The following is an 18,783-nucleotide window of genomic DNA, read 5'->3' as shown; positions in this document are numbered from 1 at the left end:
TCTCCATCCACCTGTGAAACCATTCATTCCTGTTTTGGTGGTCGTCTCATTGTGGCCCCTCTAGTGCACCAAAGCATCTGAAACTCATGAAGAAGCCCCTCTGCTACTGAACTGACCAGATCAATAGCCCACAAGTTTCATTCACTTAATGCTCTACTCGGATTCAAAAGTGTTCCTTTAATTTTTTCCGAGCTGTGTATTTTCCAGTATTTGAGAAACAATTGAAAGTGCCTAACTAAAAAATAAAAATGTCTTGCAGTGTCATTCCAGTGGACTACTGCACTTTCTACAGATGTTGTTCATCCTGAGTCTTCAAGGTGGAATGGGGGGTCCCACCTTTCTGTGGAAAACGTCATGTCTTGTGCCGGTACCCAAAGTTGGGTAACCGACTGAAATAAATGAATACAGGCCAGTGGCCCACACGTCACACATCACTAAAGCAGCTGCTTACTGCGTCACCTCAAGACCACAAGTCCAGCATGCACTGGTTCCCCTACAGTTTGTATAGCAGGAGCCCACTGGTGTTGAGGATGCAGTCCTCTACATGCTACACCAGACCCACATTCTTTTTGGATGAACTGGGTAGTTTATGTTAAGGTTATGTGTTTTTAATTTTTTGACACCATTCAACCCTCCATTCTTAAGGATAAACTGGACAGGATGGGAATGGATTCCACCTTCACCTCCTGGATTAATAACTACCTGACTGGACGACTGCAGTTTGTCAAACTGCCTCCAGGGGCGGTGGTGAGCAACTTTGGGGTCCCACAAGGCACTGTTCTGGCCCCATTCCTGTTCACATTATACGCAGCAGACTTGAAATATCAGTCGGGCTTTGGCCACATTCAGAAGTACTCTGATGATACAGCTATGGTGGGGCATCAACGGAATGGGCAAGAAGAGGAAATACAGAGATCTGATTGGAGCTTTCAGTGACTGGAGCAGTAAGAACTGCCTGATTCTGAACAACAATGAAGACCAAGGAGATGATTATGGAGTTCTGCAGGTCTAAACCCCCTCCCAGCCTGTTAACATCCGAGGCGAGGACATTGAGGGGGTGCAGACTTATAAATATCTAGGTGTCCACCTTGATGACAGACTGGAGTGGTCTGTGAACACAGATGTCCAATCCAGGAAGGTGTTTCCTCTGAAGACTCCGATCATTCAGTATATGGTAGTGTAATGCTGTCAGTGTTCTGTCAGACAGTTGTTGGGGGTGTCCTCTTTTTTGCTGACATGTTTTCAGGAGGTTGTATGACCGATAAGAACACAAAGAGGCTGGGCAAGCTGGTGAAGGAGGCTGGCACGGTGCTTGGTACAACTGTAGGCTCAGCAGGGACAGTGGTGGAAAGGTGTATGGGGAAGAAGGTACAGGCACCCTTGAAACAATAAGAGCAGTCACCCTCTCCGTAACATTATGACAGGTCAGGGAACCAAACACAGCAGTCATCTTCTCGCACTGCACTGTAGAGCAGAACTGCAGAAGATCATTTGTTTGTGTGATTTTATAGTTGTCATCAACACAAGTGATTCAGGACCTGGTCACCACTCTGCCTTCCTATACTGTAACAGCTGACCCCCTACCCGAGACCCCCCACTGCTTCACATTCTTTTTGACACACAAGCGCCAGTTTGTGAAAACAGAAGCACAGAAGCAGTTGAGTGTTATTGTCTTTGTGCCGCTGCCCAGAAAGTAGCCAGCACATGGCATGAAGTTGCAATTCACCTGATTTTCAATCCACTGGAAGTCAGTATGGCGCTGTGGTGAAAGCTTTGGACAGTCGAATCTCATTGCTACCGAAAATAGTCCTTACTTATTAAGTGAGTGTCCCTGTAGTTAGGATATAGCGAGTTGGATAAGGAATGGATGGAAGTCTCCTTGGATAAAGATGTTGGCCAAATAAGTGCACAATTGATTTCGTCATATTATATTCAACTTGCTGTGTAGGTCTGTGCTGGGCTCCTTAGAAATCATGGATTCTGGCACTTCAATCAATCAATCACATTGGTCGTGCTTTAGCAACTCCTCGTTGGCTTCGTTTTGCCGATGTGCTCACCTTCATTGTCTATCAGTGGCTAAGTAAGTTTGTCTCTCCTCGTCGGTTTCGTTTCGTCGGTTTCATTCTGAAGGGAATTAGTACAGTGGATCGAGACTTGTATTTTAAAATGAGTTCATCAACACGGGGACACAGTTGGAAACTTGTTATGGGTAAATTTCGCACAAACATTAGGAAGTTTTTCTTTACACAAAGAACGATAGACACTTGGAATAAGCTACCAAGTAGTGTGGTAGACAGTAAGACGTTAGGGACTTTCAAAACTCGACTTCATGTTTTCTTGGAGGAAACAAATGGATAGGACTGGCGAGCTTTGTTGGGCTGAATGGCCTGTTCTCGTCCAGAGTGTTCTAATGTTTTGCCGATGTGCTCGCCTTCGTTGTCTATCAGAGGCTAAGTAAGTTTGTCTCTCCTCGGAGATTTAGTTTTGCCGATGTGCTCGCCTTCGTTGTCTATCAGCAGCTAAGTGAGTTTGTCTCTCCTTGGAGATTTAGTTTTGCCGATGTGCTCGCCTTCATTGTCTATCATCGGCTAAGTGAGTTTGTCTCTCCTTGGAGATTTAGTTTTGCCGATGTGCTCACCTTCCTTGTCTATCAGCGGCTAAGTAAGTTTGTCTCTCCTCAGAGATTTAGTTTTGCCGATGTACTCGTCTTCCTTGTCTATCAGCGGCTAAGTGAGTTTCTCTCTCCTCGTTGGTTTTATTTTGCCGATCTGCTCGCCTTCCTTGTCCATCAGCAGCTAAGTGAGTTTGTCTCTCCTCGTCGGTTTCGTTTTGCCGATGTGCTTGCCTCGCTTGTGTATTAGCGGCGGCGGTTTCAATTTGGCAACATAGTCGCTTTCTTTGAGCTTCATGCTGTCTCTCCTTGGAGATTGTCTCTCCTTGGAGATTTAGTTTTGCCGATGTGCTCGCCTTCATTGTCTATCAGCGGCTAAGTGAGTTTGTCTCTCCTTGGAGATTTAGTTTTGCCGATGTGCTCACCTTCCTTGGCTTCGCACTTCCGGGCCGGCCAGACACACACACACACACACACTTCCACCATACAACAGCAGACCTGTTACGTACGCCTTAAAGGCAGATCTTTCCCTAAGAGCATCCGTCCCCTAATTTGATCCTAATTCAACCTCGGCGTGCTCACGTTCTTGGTTGTCATGACTAGAAAGTAAAATGTTTGCACAAAGATCTTCATTTTCTGTAAAGAGCAAAGAGCAGAAAGGGAGAAGTCGATGGCAGCTGGACCCGAGTGTAGGGGGCTGTGGTGGTGGTGGTGGTGGGGGGGTGGGTGTATTAAAAGGGCATTTAGAGGTCATTCCCTGCTCAGAAGTGTCGGCGCTTAGAGCCGTAGGTCGGATGCTGTGCTCCCAAGAACATCACAGCAGTTTGTTTGGCATGAGACAAAGACAAAGACGAAATAATTCAGAAATAGAAGGGAGCCATTTGCTCAAAAACTATAAAATCTTTCTGTCAGCACCCCCATCAGTTGTTTTATATCGTGTGGTAGGAAACACCTTGAGGTTCCTTGGGTAAATCTTTCTTTAAAGATTTCTTTCTGCGATTGACAGCCCATGGTAACCCGATACGTTACGAGGGGAGCCCACTGGGGGCTCAAAAATAAAACCAAACTGAAATATTTGTATACATTCCCACAAGGCTGATCTACATGTCAGGCTCTAAGGCCTAATCATGGCAACTGCTTGTAAACTCTATGGAGTTGTATTCCTACAAGCAGCAACAAGATCCTGTGCTGCCTTTTTAAAAATTCAAAAAGAGAAACCTGAGCACATGAGGGTAGCTGGTGATGGAGCGTTATTGCTACATGGCCCCGGGTTCAAATCCCAGCCTGACTGCTGCTGTAATACACTCCTCTCCCTAGGACCCTAAATAGTACACTGCCATAAAGAGTTGTCGCCTCCTCGGAGTTTTCATGTTTTTATTGTTATACAACTTGACTTTTTTGACACTGATAAACAGAAAAAGACTTTTTAATGTCAAAGTGAAGGCAGATCTCTGTAAAATGGTCGAAATTCATTAATAGAAATAGAATAGACAATAGAAAATACAAGATGGTCACATAAGTATTCACCCCCTTTAACATGACATCCCTAAATCATCTCCAGGGCAGCCAACTGGTTATAAGTTGTCCCATCAGTGGTCCGGCAAGAGAGCGAGAGGAACGGTAGAGGGTGGTCCAAATCTCATTATCCAACTTTCATTACGCTATAACTTATTAAGCTTATTACACAGAGAATTCACAAAAAATTCTTTGTTGCTGATAGATGGCAGCACCTGCCCTGCATTACAAAATGGCGGGGAGACGGTTGTCAATCAAACAGCTATTCTTTTGTCTTATATTGTTTTCTTGCATTGCATTAAAAGTTGCATAATTAGATCTGGATCACTCTATACTTTGACGGATGTGTTGTTCCTCCCGCTGAGCAGTTTAAAAAGAGCGGGGACAACAACAACATTTATTTATATAGCACATTTGCATACAAAAAAATGTATCTCAAAGTGCTTTACATAATGAAGAATAGAAAAATAAAAGACACAGTAAGAAAATAAAATAAGTCAACATTAATTAACATAGGATAAGAGTAAGGTGGTCCAATGGCCAGGGTGGACAGAAAAAAAAACTCCAGACGGCTGGAGAGAAAAAATAAAATCTGTAGGGATTCCAGACCATGAGACCGCCCAGTCCCCTCTGGGCAATCTACCTAACATAAATGAAACAGTCGTCTTTGGATTTAGGGTTCTCACGGAAGGACTTGATGATGATGGTCATGTGGACTTCTGGCTTTTAGTCCATCAGTGTTGGAGCATCATGATGCTTTGAGTGAGGGATCCCATAGACACTGAGGAGGACATGAGGAAGATGGAGGTTCGGCTCAGAGCATCCCAGCAGATGCTAAAGGAGGGCCAGGGGAGAAGGACCGCAGAATTTGGCACCTCCACTGGGTGAGCTGGGGAGCTGGAAGGAGAAAGACACGCTGGGCTGACAGGAGGTAAAGAAAAGGGAACCCGAGGTCTTGTTGGTTTTAGGTTTGGATTTTATTAAATGTATTGTGATGGATGGCACTCATGGGTGGGCGTCCTGGTCAGGATGGGGTGCAAGGAACAATAGGCCAGTGTGATGAAAGGTCAGGGAGGGAGAAAACCTGATTACATGCTTTGCTTCCCTGATATGCTAGATGGCAGCATCCCTGGCCTAGGATTACTACACAGACACCCACAGGGCATGCTGGGAATTGTAGTTCAGTAGGGCAGCCCTTTTTCCCACTAAATAAAAGCCGCGTATTGTGCTGGAACTTGTGTCTGGTATCTGATGTATCAGGTGTTGGGGAGCTGATGGAGGCCTCCTTGGTGGTCACACTTTGTAAGGTGTGGAATGGTGGCTCAGTGGTTAGCCCAAGTTCAGCTCCCCTCCCGAACTGCATTTGCACGCTATCCTTGTGATTAGTGATTTTTTTCCCTTGAATGATTTTGAATTAATTTCCTCCTTAGTGATTTTTTCCTTGAATGCGCCATTTGCCACTCAGAGATGTCTGGATTACCTCACCTGTTGCTTCTTAATTCAGTTTGTTTGGTTTTTGTGCCTTGTGATGGAATTGCATCAGGGTACTGTTGGGACAGGCTTCAGCACTCGATGACGCTGTTACTGTATTAAAAAGATTCTGAAAACTGATGGTCTGGAAGGCTATTTGTTTGAGCAAGGTCTTTTAAAAAGTTAGAAACACAGCAGATCATGTTTCATTTCTAATAACAATTGAAACAAATCTCTTTCCTCTGTGCAATACAATCTCCTTTTATTCCAATAAGATAAGACAACAATGTTAGCAGTGCCGTTTTAGTGCAGCTGCGCCCCCTAGTGGACACTTCCCGCCAGTGCTAACCTTTAGCACAGTTGCTGCAGGAGCAGCACTTCCAGATGTCTTGAAGTGAATAGAAGGAGCACACGTCTCGCTCCTCGGTCAACAGCAGCATCTGTGTTTGCCTTGTGTGTCGCGGAATGTGGTGGCCGGCAACATCTGAGGCACCCTTGGCAGCAAGATTGTGGGACGATCTTCAAATTTCAATGCGCTCATTCCCAGGGTGTTTATATTTGGAAGAAAATGTATCGCTATGCACAGAATGTAAGACCTTAGCGTTACTTCCAGATTTAACATACCCACACATTCAACAAGTCGTCCATGAGGGGGTTCAGCTTTTCAGCTGGGTCCTTGTCTGGGACAAGAGGGAGGTTTGTGTAAATCTAATGCTAAAAGCTGCCCATTCAGACTACAAGTCTATCTGTCCAGTTACTCCGAAGTGGCTTTGGAGTCGATTGCGTGATTTGTGTAACATGGAATTGTTAAAGTCACTTCATGCGACTTAGGGTGGGCAGGGCAAGAAGTTATTTCTACTGTACCTACTATACCTACTGTATTCAAACATTAAAGACGCATACAGCGCCACCCCGCTGCCTGCACTTGGGAAAGCAGATCTTAACCTGGTTCTGCTTCAGCCTCACTACAAACAAAGAGTTAGGGAGCTACCTACAACCACACGATCATTCAGGAAGTGGTCCCCTGAGGCAGAGCAGGCTCTGAGAGACTGGGATATCCTGCAGGGGTCACATAGTGAGAACATTGAGGAGGCTGTTGACTGTACTACTGATTACATCAACTTCTGTATGGACATTGTAGTTCCAGTAAGAACAGTACGCTGCTATGCTAACAACAAGCCATGGATTACAAGTGACATCAAGGGCCTTTTGAACCAGAAGAAAAGGGCTTTTCAAAGCGGTGATCAGCATGAGCTCAAGCACGTGCAGAAGGAACTCCGAGTCCAGCTCAGGGCGGCGAATGAGCAGTACAGGAGAAAGCTGGAGCAGAATAGCAGAATGAAGGAAGTGTGGGATGGGATGAAGATCATCACTGGCTGCAGCTCGAAGCAGGGTGCCACCATCAAGAGAGACGTGGAGAGAGCAAACCTGATGAACCACCCTAACCCACTCTCACCTGAGAGTACTGCATCCTCCAACCATCCTTCTGCTGATACCAGCATAGGAGAGAGTTTCCCCCCATCCACAATTACAGCAGCCCAGGTAAGCAGAGAGCTGAGGAGACTTCTTGCCAGCAAAGCAGCGGGTCCAGATGGAGTATCGCCACCACTGCTGAAGGCCTGTGCACTGGAGCTGGGGAGTCCTCTACAGCGCATCTTCAACCTGAGCCTGGAACAGGGGACAGTCCAGAGGCTTTGGAAAACATCTTGCATCACCCCAGTCCCAAAGGTATCACGCCCTAGTGAGCTGAATGACTTCCAGCCTGTCGCTCTGACGTCACGTGATGAAGACCATGGAGAGGCTGCTGCTTCACCACCTGAGGCCACAGATCCACCACGCCCTCAACCCTCTGCAGTTCGCATACCAGGAGAAAGTGGGAGCGGAGGATGCCATCATCTATATGCTACACCGATCCCTCTCCCACTTGGACAGAGGCAGTGGTGCTGTAAGAATTATGTTTCTGGACTTCTCTTGCACCTTCAATACCATCCAACCTCTGCTCCTTAGGGACAAGCTGACTGAGATGAGAGTAGATTCATACCTGGTGGCATGGATCGTGGACTATCTTACAGACAGACCTCAGTACGTGCATCTCAGGAACTGCAGGTCTGACATTGTGGTCAGCAGCACAGGGGACTGGACTTTCTCCGGTTCTATTCAGCCAACATACATCGGACTTCCAATATGACTCGGAGTCCTGCCACGTGCAGAAGTTCGCTGACGGCACTGCTATGGTGGGCTGCATCAGAAGTGGGCAGGAGGAGGAGTATAGGAACCTAATCAAGGACTTTGTTAAATGGTGCGACTCAAACCACCTACAACTGAACACCAGCAAAACCAAGGAGCTGGTGGTGGATTTTAGGAGGCCCAGGCCCCTCATGGACCCCGTGATCATCAGAGGTGACTGTGCAGAGGGTGCAGACCTATAAATACCTGGGAGTGCAGCTGGATGACAAATTGGACTGGACTGCCAATACTGATGCTCTGTGTAAGAAAGGTCAGAGCTGACTATACTTCCTTAGAAGACTGGCGTCCTTCAACATCTGCAATAAGATGCTGCAGATGTTCTAGCAGGTGGTAGTGGCGAGCGCCCTCTTCTAGGCAGTGGTGTGCTGGGGAGGCAGCATAAAGAAGAGGGACGCCTCACGCCTGGACAAACTGGTGAGGAAGGCAGGCTCTATTGTAGGCACGGAGCTGGACAGTTTGACATCCGTGGCAGAGCAACGGGCGCTGAGCAGGCTCCTGTCAATCATGGAGAATCCACTGCATCCACTGAACAGGATCATCTCCAGACAGAGGAGCAGCTTCAGTGACAGACTGCTGTCACCGTCCTGCTGCACTGACAGACTGAGGAGACCCCACACTATGCAACTCTTCAGTTCCACCCTGGGGGTAAACGTTAACATTATAGAAATTTAATTGTCTGTTATACCTGCATTGTTATCACTCTTTAATTTAATATTGTTTTTATCAGTATACTGCTGCTGGAGTTTGTGAATTTCCCTTTGGGATTAATAAAGTATCTATCTATCTATCTATCTATCTATCTATCTATCTATCTATCTATCTATCTATCTATCTATCTATCTATCTATCTATCTATCTATTGTCTTTCTCCCGGTCCCTCCAGGCGTCCCAGGTGGGCAGGATCCCCAGCCGTCCACCACAGTCTCCTAATCATTTTTGGGATATTCTTTCTCTGGTGTCTAAAATTCCTGTTGGGTTAAGGTTAGGGTTAAGTAACATATGCAAATAATATCATTTTTGGGTTGAGTATGCCTTTAATTTCTCTTCCTGTATGTTGTCTGCTCCCTTTATTGCATCCTAGCAATCACATTTAAGGTTGAGCAGAGCAGACCAATCAACTCAGATGGTGTGACAGCGGCACTGCTGCGTCTTTCTGTCTCGGATTTGTGTTCCTGTGAAGTTTCATGTTCCTGTTAGCTGCCCGTCACTCTACCAAGGAGTAGTATTTTCTTCCCATCAAGCCCAAACCCTTTAAGTGGTTTCTTGTCATACAGCATGTTGTTGACATGCATGTTTCTGTTTGATCTTACACTTTAGGGGTACCACCGCCCACCGTAAACTGGCATCGAAAAGAAGGTCTCCTGAAGGGGAACACGTTTCTGCTTTCAAATGGATCTCTGTCACTTCATAAAGTTTCTTTTGAAAATTTCGGAACGTATTTCTGCGTGGCAGCCAATCCTCTGGGAAAGGCGACAGCAGCCAGTGCTCTCCTGGTGACGGGTAAGTGGCTTTATGGAATCATTCTGAGTTTGGTGCGTTGGTCTGAAAGCAACCAGATGTAATGCAGAACTCACAGCAGACATAGTACCTCCAACTTTTTAATGATTTTAATATTTTATTTTTATATTGTAAGATTTTGAATTATGGGGTTCACAATGTGAAAAAAGTTCTTAATCATTTCAAATCCAGTAAACCAAAATAGGTTTGACAAGTATAAGAAGTATGGTGAGGTGCTTCACACTCAGGAAAGGCTACTGTAGCTTTGAATTCCAGCCTGGTCGTTGTCTGCATGGACTTGTGTCCATGTAGGTTATTCTGTAGGTGCTTACGTTCCATAACCCGATAACGTTCATCTCTAAATCTTTAATGGTGCAGATGTCAGGTCAGGTCAGGTTAGGGAGCATGCACTGGTACAATGAGTTGCCTCACCCACCATACAACAAAACAGCTTGGGGTCCTGGGTGGCAACTAGTCCCACCCTCTGGAAATTACCCTCTTTTTTTTACCGCAACCAGGTGTTATGTGGGCACCCCCTTGGTCTGGTCCAGCCACTCGGGTCCCCAACAATGAGAATCCTACGAGCCGGATCACCGTCGGGAGAAACGCGCCACATGGCTGTAGAGTCGTAACTGACGCTCCCTCACAGTGTAAGTCATGTGCTTCATTTGCGACTCCCTGAGCAACACAAAGTCAAACTAGAATTCACCGGAGAGACACAGTGCCGAACTGTATCCGGCCCTGCAAGTGGTCCTCCAATTTGCAGGGAAATCATGGGGGTTGGTGACAGGAGTGGCACTCCAGCCACCGTAAAAAAGCACCACACAGCTCTGAGACATTCTCCGCAGGTGAAGCTCAACATTGCCCTCAGGAGCCCCACACCCTGGAAGTGTCAAAACCATCGGAGAGCCAATGGGGTCAGGAATGTTGGGGATCAGAACTGGTGTGATGCTGAGGTGTACGGTAGCACTCAGGTTCCCAGTTTGAGGTGGCCCATCCAGGAAGGCGCATGGAATGTCTTCACAGATGTCACTGGTCACGAAATACCATTTGGTTCACAAATTTTGGTGTAAAGCAAAACTCTTAAGTTTCTCGTTTTCTCACAGATTCATCACTAAAGAGAGCTGACGGTACTAAATTGAAAGTGTTACTGTAAAGATCTTACCAAAATGACATCCAAACTACTCAATTGCATGCCCAGTAAACTAATAAATAACAGATTGTTTGTCCTGTTGTTCCAAGGTAGTCATTCACTATAATCCATCCACCCATTCAGGGTCAGCTTAAGAGTACATTGTGTCCTATGGCAGAGTCAGTTGCAGCCTCCCAAAAAGATCAAATCCGTAACTGAAATCGGCGAAGGAGAAGGGGAAGTCCCCTTGAAGACTGGCACCTTCGCAATTGCATATGAAATCCAACAGTGGGGTTGGGGATCCCCCTAGGAGATTGGCACCTTCACGATTGTGACTGCATTTGAAATCGACTAGTTTGGTCTACCCTGGAGAGTGCCGCCCTCATGATCACATATGGGGGGGGGGAGATCGGATATGGAGGTGGTTGCCTTGGGGATCGGCACAGTCACATTTGCAACTGCATATTAAATCGACTAGCTTAGTCTCCCTTGGAGAGCGGCACCCTCACGATCACAAATGAAATCGGGTGGGGGGGGTTCACCTTTGGAGATTGACACCCTCCCAAATATTAAATAAAATTGAGTGGGGGGGTCCACTTTGGGATCCGCGCACTAGCAATTAGGATTGCATATGATTAGTCTCCCTTGGAGAGTGGCACCCTTGCGATTGCATATGAAATCGAGATTCACCTTACAGATAGGTGCCCTCCCAATCCTTATATATAATTTGATAGTATCCGTATGTATGGTGTTCGCGTCAATACCTCGACTCAATACAAGTTAGAACCATGCAATGGGACTCTGCCTCTGTAGTTAGAACATAACGTGGCAAACGCGGGCGCAGTATTGCATGATTGGCTAAGAATGTTCGAATGCTTCAGTGACGCTGCTGGACGGCCAAGTATAGTAAGTCAGTGTTGGTTCGAGCAGATAACAGTAAGTTCGGTTGGTTTTTGGAACGTTGGTTTGGTGGGCCGTACTTTCAAGGACTAACATCATCGACTGATTTAAACCCTTCGTCAGCTCTGGAACATATTGCCATTTGATTGGTACATCAAAATCGATCTTTGGGCAGTTTGGTTTTGGCATCCGTCCTTCTGACATCTATTGGCAAACTGAGTAATGACAGCTGGGAATTAACAACGGTCATTGTTGAAATTTTAGCCGATCTCAGATCTACAATGACAACGCCAACATAATTATTACTCCGACTCTAAGTAGAGTTGTAAAATTTTGAAAATTACTTTGCCGGAAAAAATCAAATGAGGTGCGCCGAAGAGCTGAGTTCACGTCTCGCAGCCCTGTTTAAACAGAAAGCTAGATAGATAGATAGATAGATAGATAGATAGATAGATAGATAGATAGATAGATAGATAGATACTTTATTAATCCCAAGGGGAAATTCACATAATCCAGCAGCAGTATACTGATACAAAAAACAATATTAAATTAAAGAGTAATAAAAATGCATGTAAAAGCAGACAATAACTTTGAGTAATGTTAGCATTTACTCCCCCGGGTGGAATTGAAGAGTCGCATAGTGTGGGGGAGGAACGATCTCTTTAGTCTGTCAGTGGAGCAGGACGGTGACAAAAGTCTGTCACTGAAGCTACTCCTCTGCCTGGAGATGATCCTGTTCAGTGGATGCAGTGGATTCTCCATGATTGACAGGAGTCTGCTCAGCGCCCGTCGCTCTGCCACAGATGTTAAACTGTCCAACTTTACTCCTACAATAGAGCCTGCCTTCTTAACAAGTTTGTCCAGGCGTGAGGCGGCTTTCATCTTTATGCTGCCTCCCCAGCACACCACCGCGTAGAAGAGGGCGCTCGCCACAACCGTCTGATAGAACATCTGCAGCATCTTACTGCAGATGTTGAAAGACGCCAGCCTTCTAAGAAAGTATAGTCGGCTCTTCATTACATCCTGCCGAAAAGGTCTATTTTAAGCACAAATCAGTGCCATGATAACAAAATCATTTCAAGGACTTAAAAAAATAAATAATTCTTTGCAGAGAAGGTATGGATTTCACAAACATAGAATCTGTAGCCTGATTTGATCGGGCTCCCAGTCGCTAGTATTATATAAAATTGACTCTGGGGATGAGGGGGTACCCTTGGGGATTGGCGCACTTGTAATTGTGATTACATATGAAATCGACCAGTTTACAATTCTGACACTTGAATTGGTGAAAGGTCTTTGGTTTTGACTAAATATTCCATTTTGTTCTCCCTTCGTCTTCTGATCCTAAATTAAAAATCATCCTGCTTCAGCAGAACAGTCCCATGTGAGGCCTAATTTGGGTTTTACAGATTGGTCCAACTAACTTCTCCCTTCTCCCATCTCGTTCTATAAAATCCTCAAAGGTGTTGATAAGGTAGATCCAGTAGAGTTCTTTCAGCTTAACGGTGAATTACCTACTTGAGGACGTCAGTGAAAATTAGTGGGAAGAGTGTTTAGGACCAAAAGCTAGGAAGCACTTCTTCATGCAAAGAGTTGTGGGACTCTGGAACAAACTACCGAGACATGGAGTTGAAGGAGAAACCTTGAGAACTTTCAAGTAAGATCTAGATGAGATATTGGGAAATCAAATGAATGGCAAACAGACTGAATGGTCTCCTCTCGTTTGTCAAACTTCTTATGTTCTTATCGAGAGGATTGTGGAAGAGAAGTGCAAAAGGGAGTGCAGGCAGGGTAGAGTGGGTGGAGAAGAGTGTCAGGAGTGATTTGTGTAGACGGATATCAGGAAGAGTGAAAGGGAAGGTCTACAGGACGGTAGTGAGAGCAGTTATTTTATATGGGCTGGAGACGCTGGCACCGGAGACAGAGCTGGAGGTGGCAGAGTTAAAGATGTTAAGATGTGCATTGGGTGTGAGGATGATGAACAGGATTAGAAATGAGGACATTAGAGGGTCAGCTCAGGTTGAAAGGTTGGGAGACAAAGTCAGAGAGGCGAGATTGTGTTGGTTTGGAGATATGCTGAGAAGAGATGAGGGGTATATTGGGAGAAGGGTGCTAAGGATAGCGCTGTCAGGCAAGGGGAACAGAGGAAGGCCTAAGAGAAGGTTTATGGGCGTGGTGGGTGTGACAGAGCAAGATGACAAGGACAGGAAGATATGAAACAAGATGTCCCATTAACGGGAGCAGCCAAAAGAAGAAGAAGACAACTGGAGGTGGTTAATATAATAGAAGATTTCAAACATGTTTTCCTTTGCCCTCGCTCTGCTTTTCCAGAACCCTTTTTTGTCGAAAATGTATTTTTTTCTTTAGCCCTGAAAGCACCAGTTGAACCTTCTGTACCTCCAAGAGACAAGGCCAGGAAACGAATCATGATGGCATCGCGAGTTGGCAACTACATCTCTGTGAAACCCGGCGACTTGCTTCGGTTAGGTAAGCCCTCCCGCGTGCCTTCTGTCACCTGTGTATTCTGGGTAATCCTGGTTTTGCTCCAAACCATAGTCCATTTCTTCTTCTTTTTGTGTGGTTGACCCCTCCAAATTATCCTCTCGTTTTAGGTTGCCCTGTTCTTACCAACCACAAAAACCCCATCCACTGGCGACTGCAAAACCAGACCATGCAGAAGGCTCCAGGCTTGCAGTATAAAATACTTTTGGCAGGCCGAGTCCTCGAGGTGAACACTCTGTTTGGACGGTTTTATGGCCGATATCAGTGCCATACATCCGTGAACTCGCAGATCATGTCAGCCTGGGTCAGCGTCAGCCTCGAAGGTAGGTCACCGCGTAATCGTGTAACCTGAATGAAAGATCTGACTGTGGCCGTGAGCGACTGAGTGTAAGATATTATGGTATGTGGTTTAGTTATTGCCCTGCGGTGGGCTGGCACCCTGCCTGGAGTTTGTTTCCTGCCTTGCGTTGTGTTGGCTGGGATTGGATCCAGCAGACCCCCGTGACCCTGTAGTTAAGATATAACGGGTTGGATAATGGATGGATGGACGGTTTAGTTATGAAATTCTTCAGCTTGCTTGTTCTACTGCAGAGTCGCCAAGTGCCTACGTCTCTCCATGAAGGGGGTCTTCACACTTTGTTTGTTTTTGTAGCAATTTTATGAACTCTGGAGTGATTTCCCCCAAAAACAGGAATACTTTTGTGCTGTTACAATCGTGTGAAAAAGTAAGAACGTGTCATGAAATGTGGAAATATCAGGATTTGATCTTCATTTAAACTGTATTTATAGATAACATACCAAACATGGGGCCACGTTTACATTTTGTAGTCCATTGTAGACTTTAAATAACCAGTTGGAAGATGAAAGTCCACCTCTACCTTTACCACTTCCTCAAATACCTCCAGTTAGAACCGGGTACAGCTGGTTAGAACTTCATTAGAGAGGGTCTTGTCTGATTGATCTTATTTAAACCTCTGACATTTAGTTTGGTTTGCTCTTTGTTCTTGAAGTGGGTGCCATCTAGAGCCGGTAGTACAGGTTGGAGACCTAGGGCACCGTCATCAGAGGGGCATGTTTTATGAAAGTTAAGGGCACCAAAGTGGGTGCTGTTACCTAGTGGGCGGTGCTTATGAAAGGAAAAGTGCGCATGCTTCATACACCAAGGGGGTGAAGGCCATGGTAGATACACCAAGGGGCACCATTAGTGCTACAGAAGGGGCGCGCACTCTGGACCCCAAGGGAGACCCCGTGACTCTAGTCCTCCAACTCTGATGGCACTGAGTGGGCACTGCGGTGCTTGTAAATGCTCCTTACACCAAGGGGTGTGCACTCCTTAAAATCCACAGTATGTACACAAAGGGGCGCTGTTTGTGCTGCAGACACCAAGGTGGGCAGTGGTGACACACTACCCGCTATAATAATTCTTTGCATTTATATAGCACTTTTTCTCACTACTCAAAGTACTCAGCAATTGCAGGCTAAGGGCCTTGCTCAAGGGCCCAACAGAGCAGAGTCCCTATTGGCATTTATGGGATTCGAACCGACAACCTTCCGATTGCCTGTGCAGATCCCTAGCCTCAGAGCCACCACTCCGCCCTATATCTTATGCTATGGACAATGAGGGCCAACATCCGTCCACCCGCCAAGGGCTCCGAATGGGCCTCAAATGGCACTTGCTGTTTATCCCCAAATGCGCTCTGTGAGGCCTTCACAAAGAAGGTTAAAGACGTCTATGAAGGAACCGAACAAAAAGATCCGCAAACAAATGGAAGTCAGCCATTCCACTGCCTGGAAGAGTGGAGTGGACCCGACAACACCGGGATTCAAATCCAGACCGCCAATCATTTTAACGTCAAATGTGAATAAACTCGTAAAGCTTGAGATTTATGACCCTGTTGTGCCCCGGCTGTCGATTTCATTCCGGTCGCTTAGTCAGGGGGTGCATAAATTTCAAGAGTGCCGGGACCTGCTTTACCCCTGAATGAAAACAAAACAGCGCCAGGGCGTAAGGGTTACATACTTTGTTAAGTCTGCTTGCAATTAGTCATTTATTTATTTTTTTTTTTTTTTCTCGCCTACCCGATGTCTACACATAAGATTGAGAGAACACCAGCGTCTAGGAGGAATGTGACAAGATGTTAGGAATTAGGAGCAAAGGCAGGGCTTGGAGAGCTAGCCACAGTCAGACCCTCCATGGCCAGTAAGACTAGAGACCTTTCATTTGTTTTTTAATATAAATATGTTTTGTGCATTATAAGTTTACTTAAAAGGTAAGTTTGTTCCATGAGATGTTTTTTGGACCTATCAAGAATGATTAGATCTTCATTCAAACACTGTTTTTAGATCAAGGTGATGTAATTGGGGGGGTTGGAATGAACATGTGACTTTGTAAAAGTTTATTCCATGAAATATGAACAGAAGAAGTAAGCCCCCTTCTCACCCACTTGGCATCGATAACTGGCATTTCTTCTAACCATTGTGGCCTCCAGGGGGCACACCAGCTTCCCACACTCAAGATAGACAGACACTGGGCACAAGTCCACAAACGCACATGTCTTCCCCTTCTTCTTCTTCCAATGATGCACAGTGCAATAAAGCACCTGGCACAAATAAAAGCACTTTGCCTTCTTTTCCTTCCTCTTTCTGTCTCCTTCCACGTCTCCTCCTCCTCCTCTGACAATCTTCATCGGCTTCCTCCTCCTCTTCCCGACTCTGGCTCACCGAATGAAGGCGGGTGGCTCCTTTTATGCTGCGCCTGGGAGAACTCCTGGCAGCTCGCTAATGAAGTCTGGAATCACTCCAAGGTGTGGTGGAAGCCCGAAGTTGGGGGTCTACAGCTCCCCCTGGTGGCCCCCCTCCAGAACCCCAACAGGGCTGTGCCAATTTCCAACTCCCATGGAGCCCTATTGGAATATGAGACGCTGCCATCTAGTGCTCCGGAGGAGGCAGTGCCGCCAGTTCTTCCTTTATTGAGGTGCCCCGGCCTCTGACATCGACTCTGAGAAAGTTCTTCCCCACTCCTTCAGTCGTCTGATGTTTGGGGGTGTCTCGCGTGCACAGCCCTTTTTCAAGCCCCATATGCCCCACCATTCATCTCAATGGGATTCAAGTCCATGGCTTTGACTTGGTCGTTCCAGAACATTCTATTTTTTTTTGGCTTTCTTTTTTTTCCGCCATTACTTGCTATGTTTTACTGGTCCGTTTGGGGGTCATTGTCATGTTTCAAGGTTCACTTTCGGTTGACCTTCACTCTTCTCATAGATGGTCTCTCGCATTAGCCCCCTTTGGCACAATGAAGAATTTGTAATGGGATTCTGTTGTGGTGAGCTGCCCAGGCCCTGATATAGCAGAGCAGCTGCAAATTAAAACACTCCCATCACCAGGCTTTACCGTTGGTGTCAGGGTCTTCTGGTCAAATGCTTAGCAAACATGTCCTCTGGTACTGTGGCCAAATACAGTACCTCTGTCGTTCCCTCATCAGTTCGGAGCGCTTTGTTCCAGATGTCCTTGCCTTGGCGTTCATAAGCCAACTGTAGACTTGTCCTGACGTTCCTTCTGGTTTCCTCTCATGTTGATCTCATTCATCGCAGCCTCTCTTTGTAATCTTGGGCTCCTGCACTTTGACATCAACAGCGGCCAAAGCTACCTGGTGGTCCCATGATGAGGTTCTGAGCTTCTCAGAATGTCTTCTTTCAGCATCTTCCATTCTGCTCTTGGGTTGAACAAGTTGGAGTGCCCTGGCCTGGGCGAGTTGTCGGTTGTTTCAAATCTTCCCAACTACTAGATGATCTTCTTCAAGTGTGGGTCGCGGCCCATTTTGGGTCCTGAGATGTCTGAACTTGGGTCGCGCTGAGTCAGGAATGAGAGAAAGTGAATGAGAAAGGTTTTGGGTCAGAGCTTGGAAAGGGAAAACGTGGACTTTGAAATGGTGGTCCAGTGCCCTCCTGTAGCTCAACAACATGTTGGCCTGATGACCGAATGAGGGGGATTAGTGGCAAGTGTCCCTTGTTCTGCTGTAATGTCCTGTTTTGGCTCTTGCCTTTCATTATTTGTCAATGTCTCTTGGGGGACTTCCAGTTCTCTGGCACCCTGTCCTGGGACTGTGGGATGGGCTCAGCTCTCACGGGACCCTCTTCAGGATAAGAAAATCAATCAATGGATGGACGGGTGAATAAGTGGCAGTCCTAGTATTTTGATTTATTTAGAATAGAACGAGACACTTGGCCCTGCTGATGAAGAGTGAGCTCCTTGAAGTTCTTCTTCTCTTTATCTACACCCTCTTTGACATGCAGTTAAACATTAGAAGGATAGACTGAATCCAGTGCTTCATGCTGCAGCTCATAATGCGCATACATAAACCATTAACAGGTGTTTATCAATGCATAGATTACCAGTGGGAACTTGGAAACTGGACCGGCTGCTCTGCTAGCTGTGGAAATAAGGGGACTCAATCAAGGAGCGTCCGCTGTGTCAGTGAGGCCAGCCATGAGGTGAACAGCTCAGCGTGCCAGCACTTACCCAGACCGGCGCTCGAGAGAAGGCCTTGTAATCTTCAAGACTGCCCTCCTAGGTAAGCATCTCCCTTTGCTTGTTTGCTTTGTGACTTTGTGAGATAATCGTAACAGTCACTCTATATTATTAAAAAAAAAACACCCACTTTAATAAAAGAACAAGTGGCCGTGCATCTGTGTGACTGTCTGGTTGCTATGTTTGCACATCACAAACATTAAAACTGCTTTTATGAGTCCCATACCAAATGGCAAAAAATATACATGTGCATTGCATTTTTCATTCCAACAGATGGTGCATCACAAATATTAACTCGCTTTTATGAATCTCATACTAAGTGGCATATAATGTAGACTTATGCACTGCATTTTCATTCCAACAGATGGCATATCACAAACGT

General features: G+C 46.0%; 1 protein-coding gene across 1 annotated transcript in view; it reads left to right on the top strand.

The window, feature by feature from the left end:
- Nucleotides 1-18,783, top strand: part of adamtsl3 (ADAMTS-like 3) — a 486,079-nt gene that overhangs the window by 446,859 nt on the left and 20,437 nt on the right. The window contains exons 24-27 of the mRNA XM_039772774.1: nt 9,161-9,343; nt 13,740-13,859; nt 13,985-14,197; nt 18,261-18,444. Of these exons, the coding sequence (XP_039628708.1) occupies nt 9,161-9,343; nt 13,740-13,859; nt 13,985-14,197; nt 18,261-18,444 (700 nt within the window). The remainder of the gene's footprint in view (nt 1-9,160; nt 9,344-13,739; nt 13,860-13,984; nt 14,198-18,260; nt 18,445-18,783) is intronic.

Source organism: Polypterus senegalus, chromosome 12 (assembly GCF_016835505.1).
Source record: "Polypterus senegalus isolate Bchr_013 chromosome 12, ASM1683550v1, whole genome shotgun sequence".
Taxonomy (NCBI): Eukaryota; Metazoa; Chordata; class Cladistia; order Polypteriformes; family Polypteridae; genus Polypterus; species Polypterus senegalus.
Note: the sequence above shows the minus strand (reverse complement) of the source record. Positions and strands in the feature narration are given on the sequence as shown.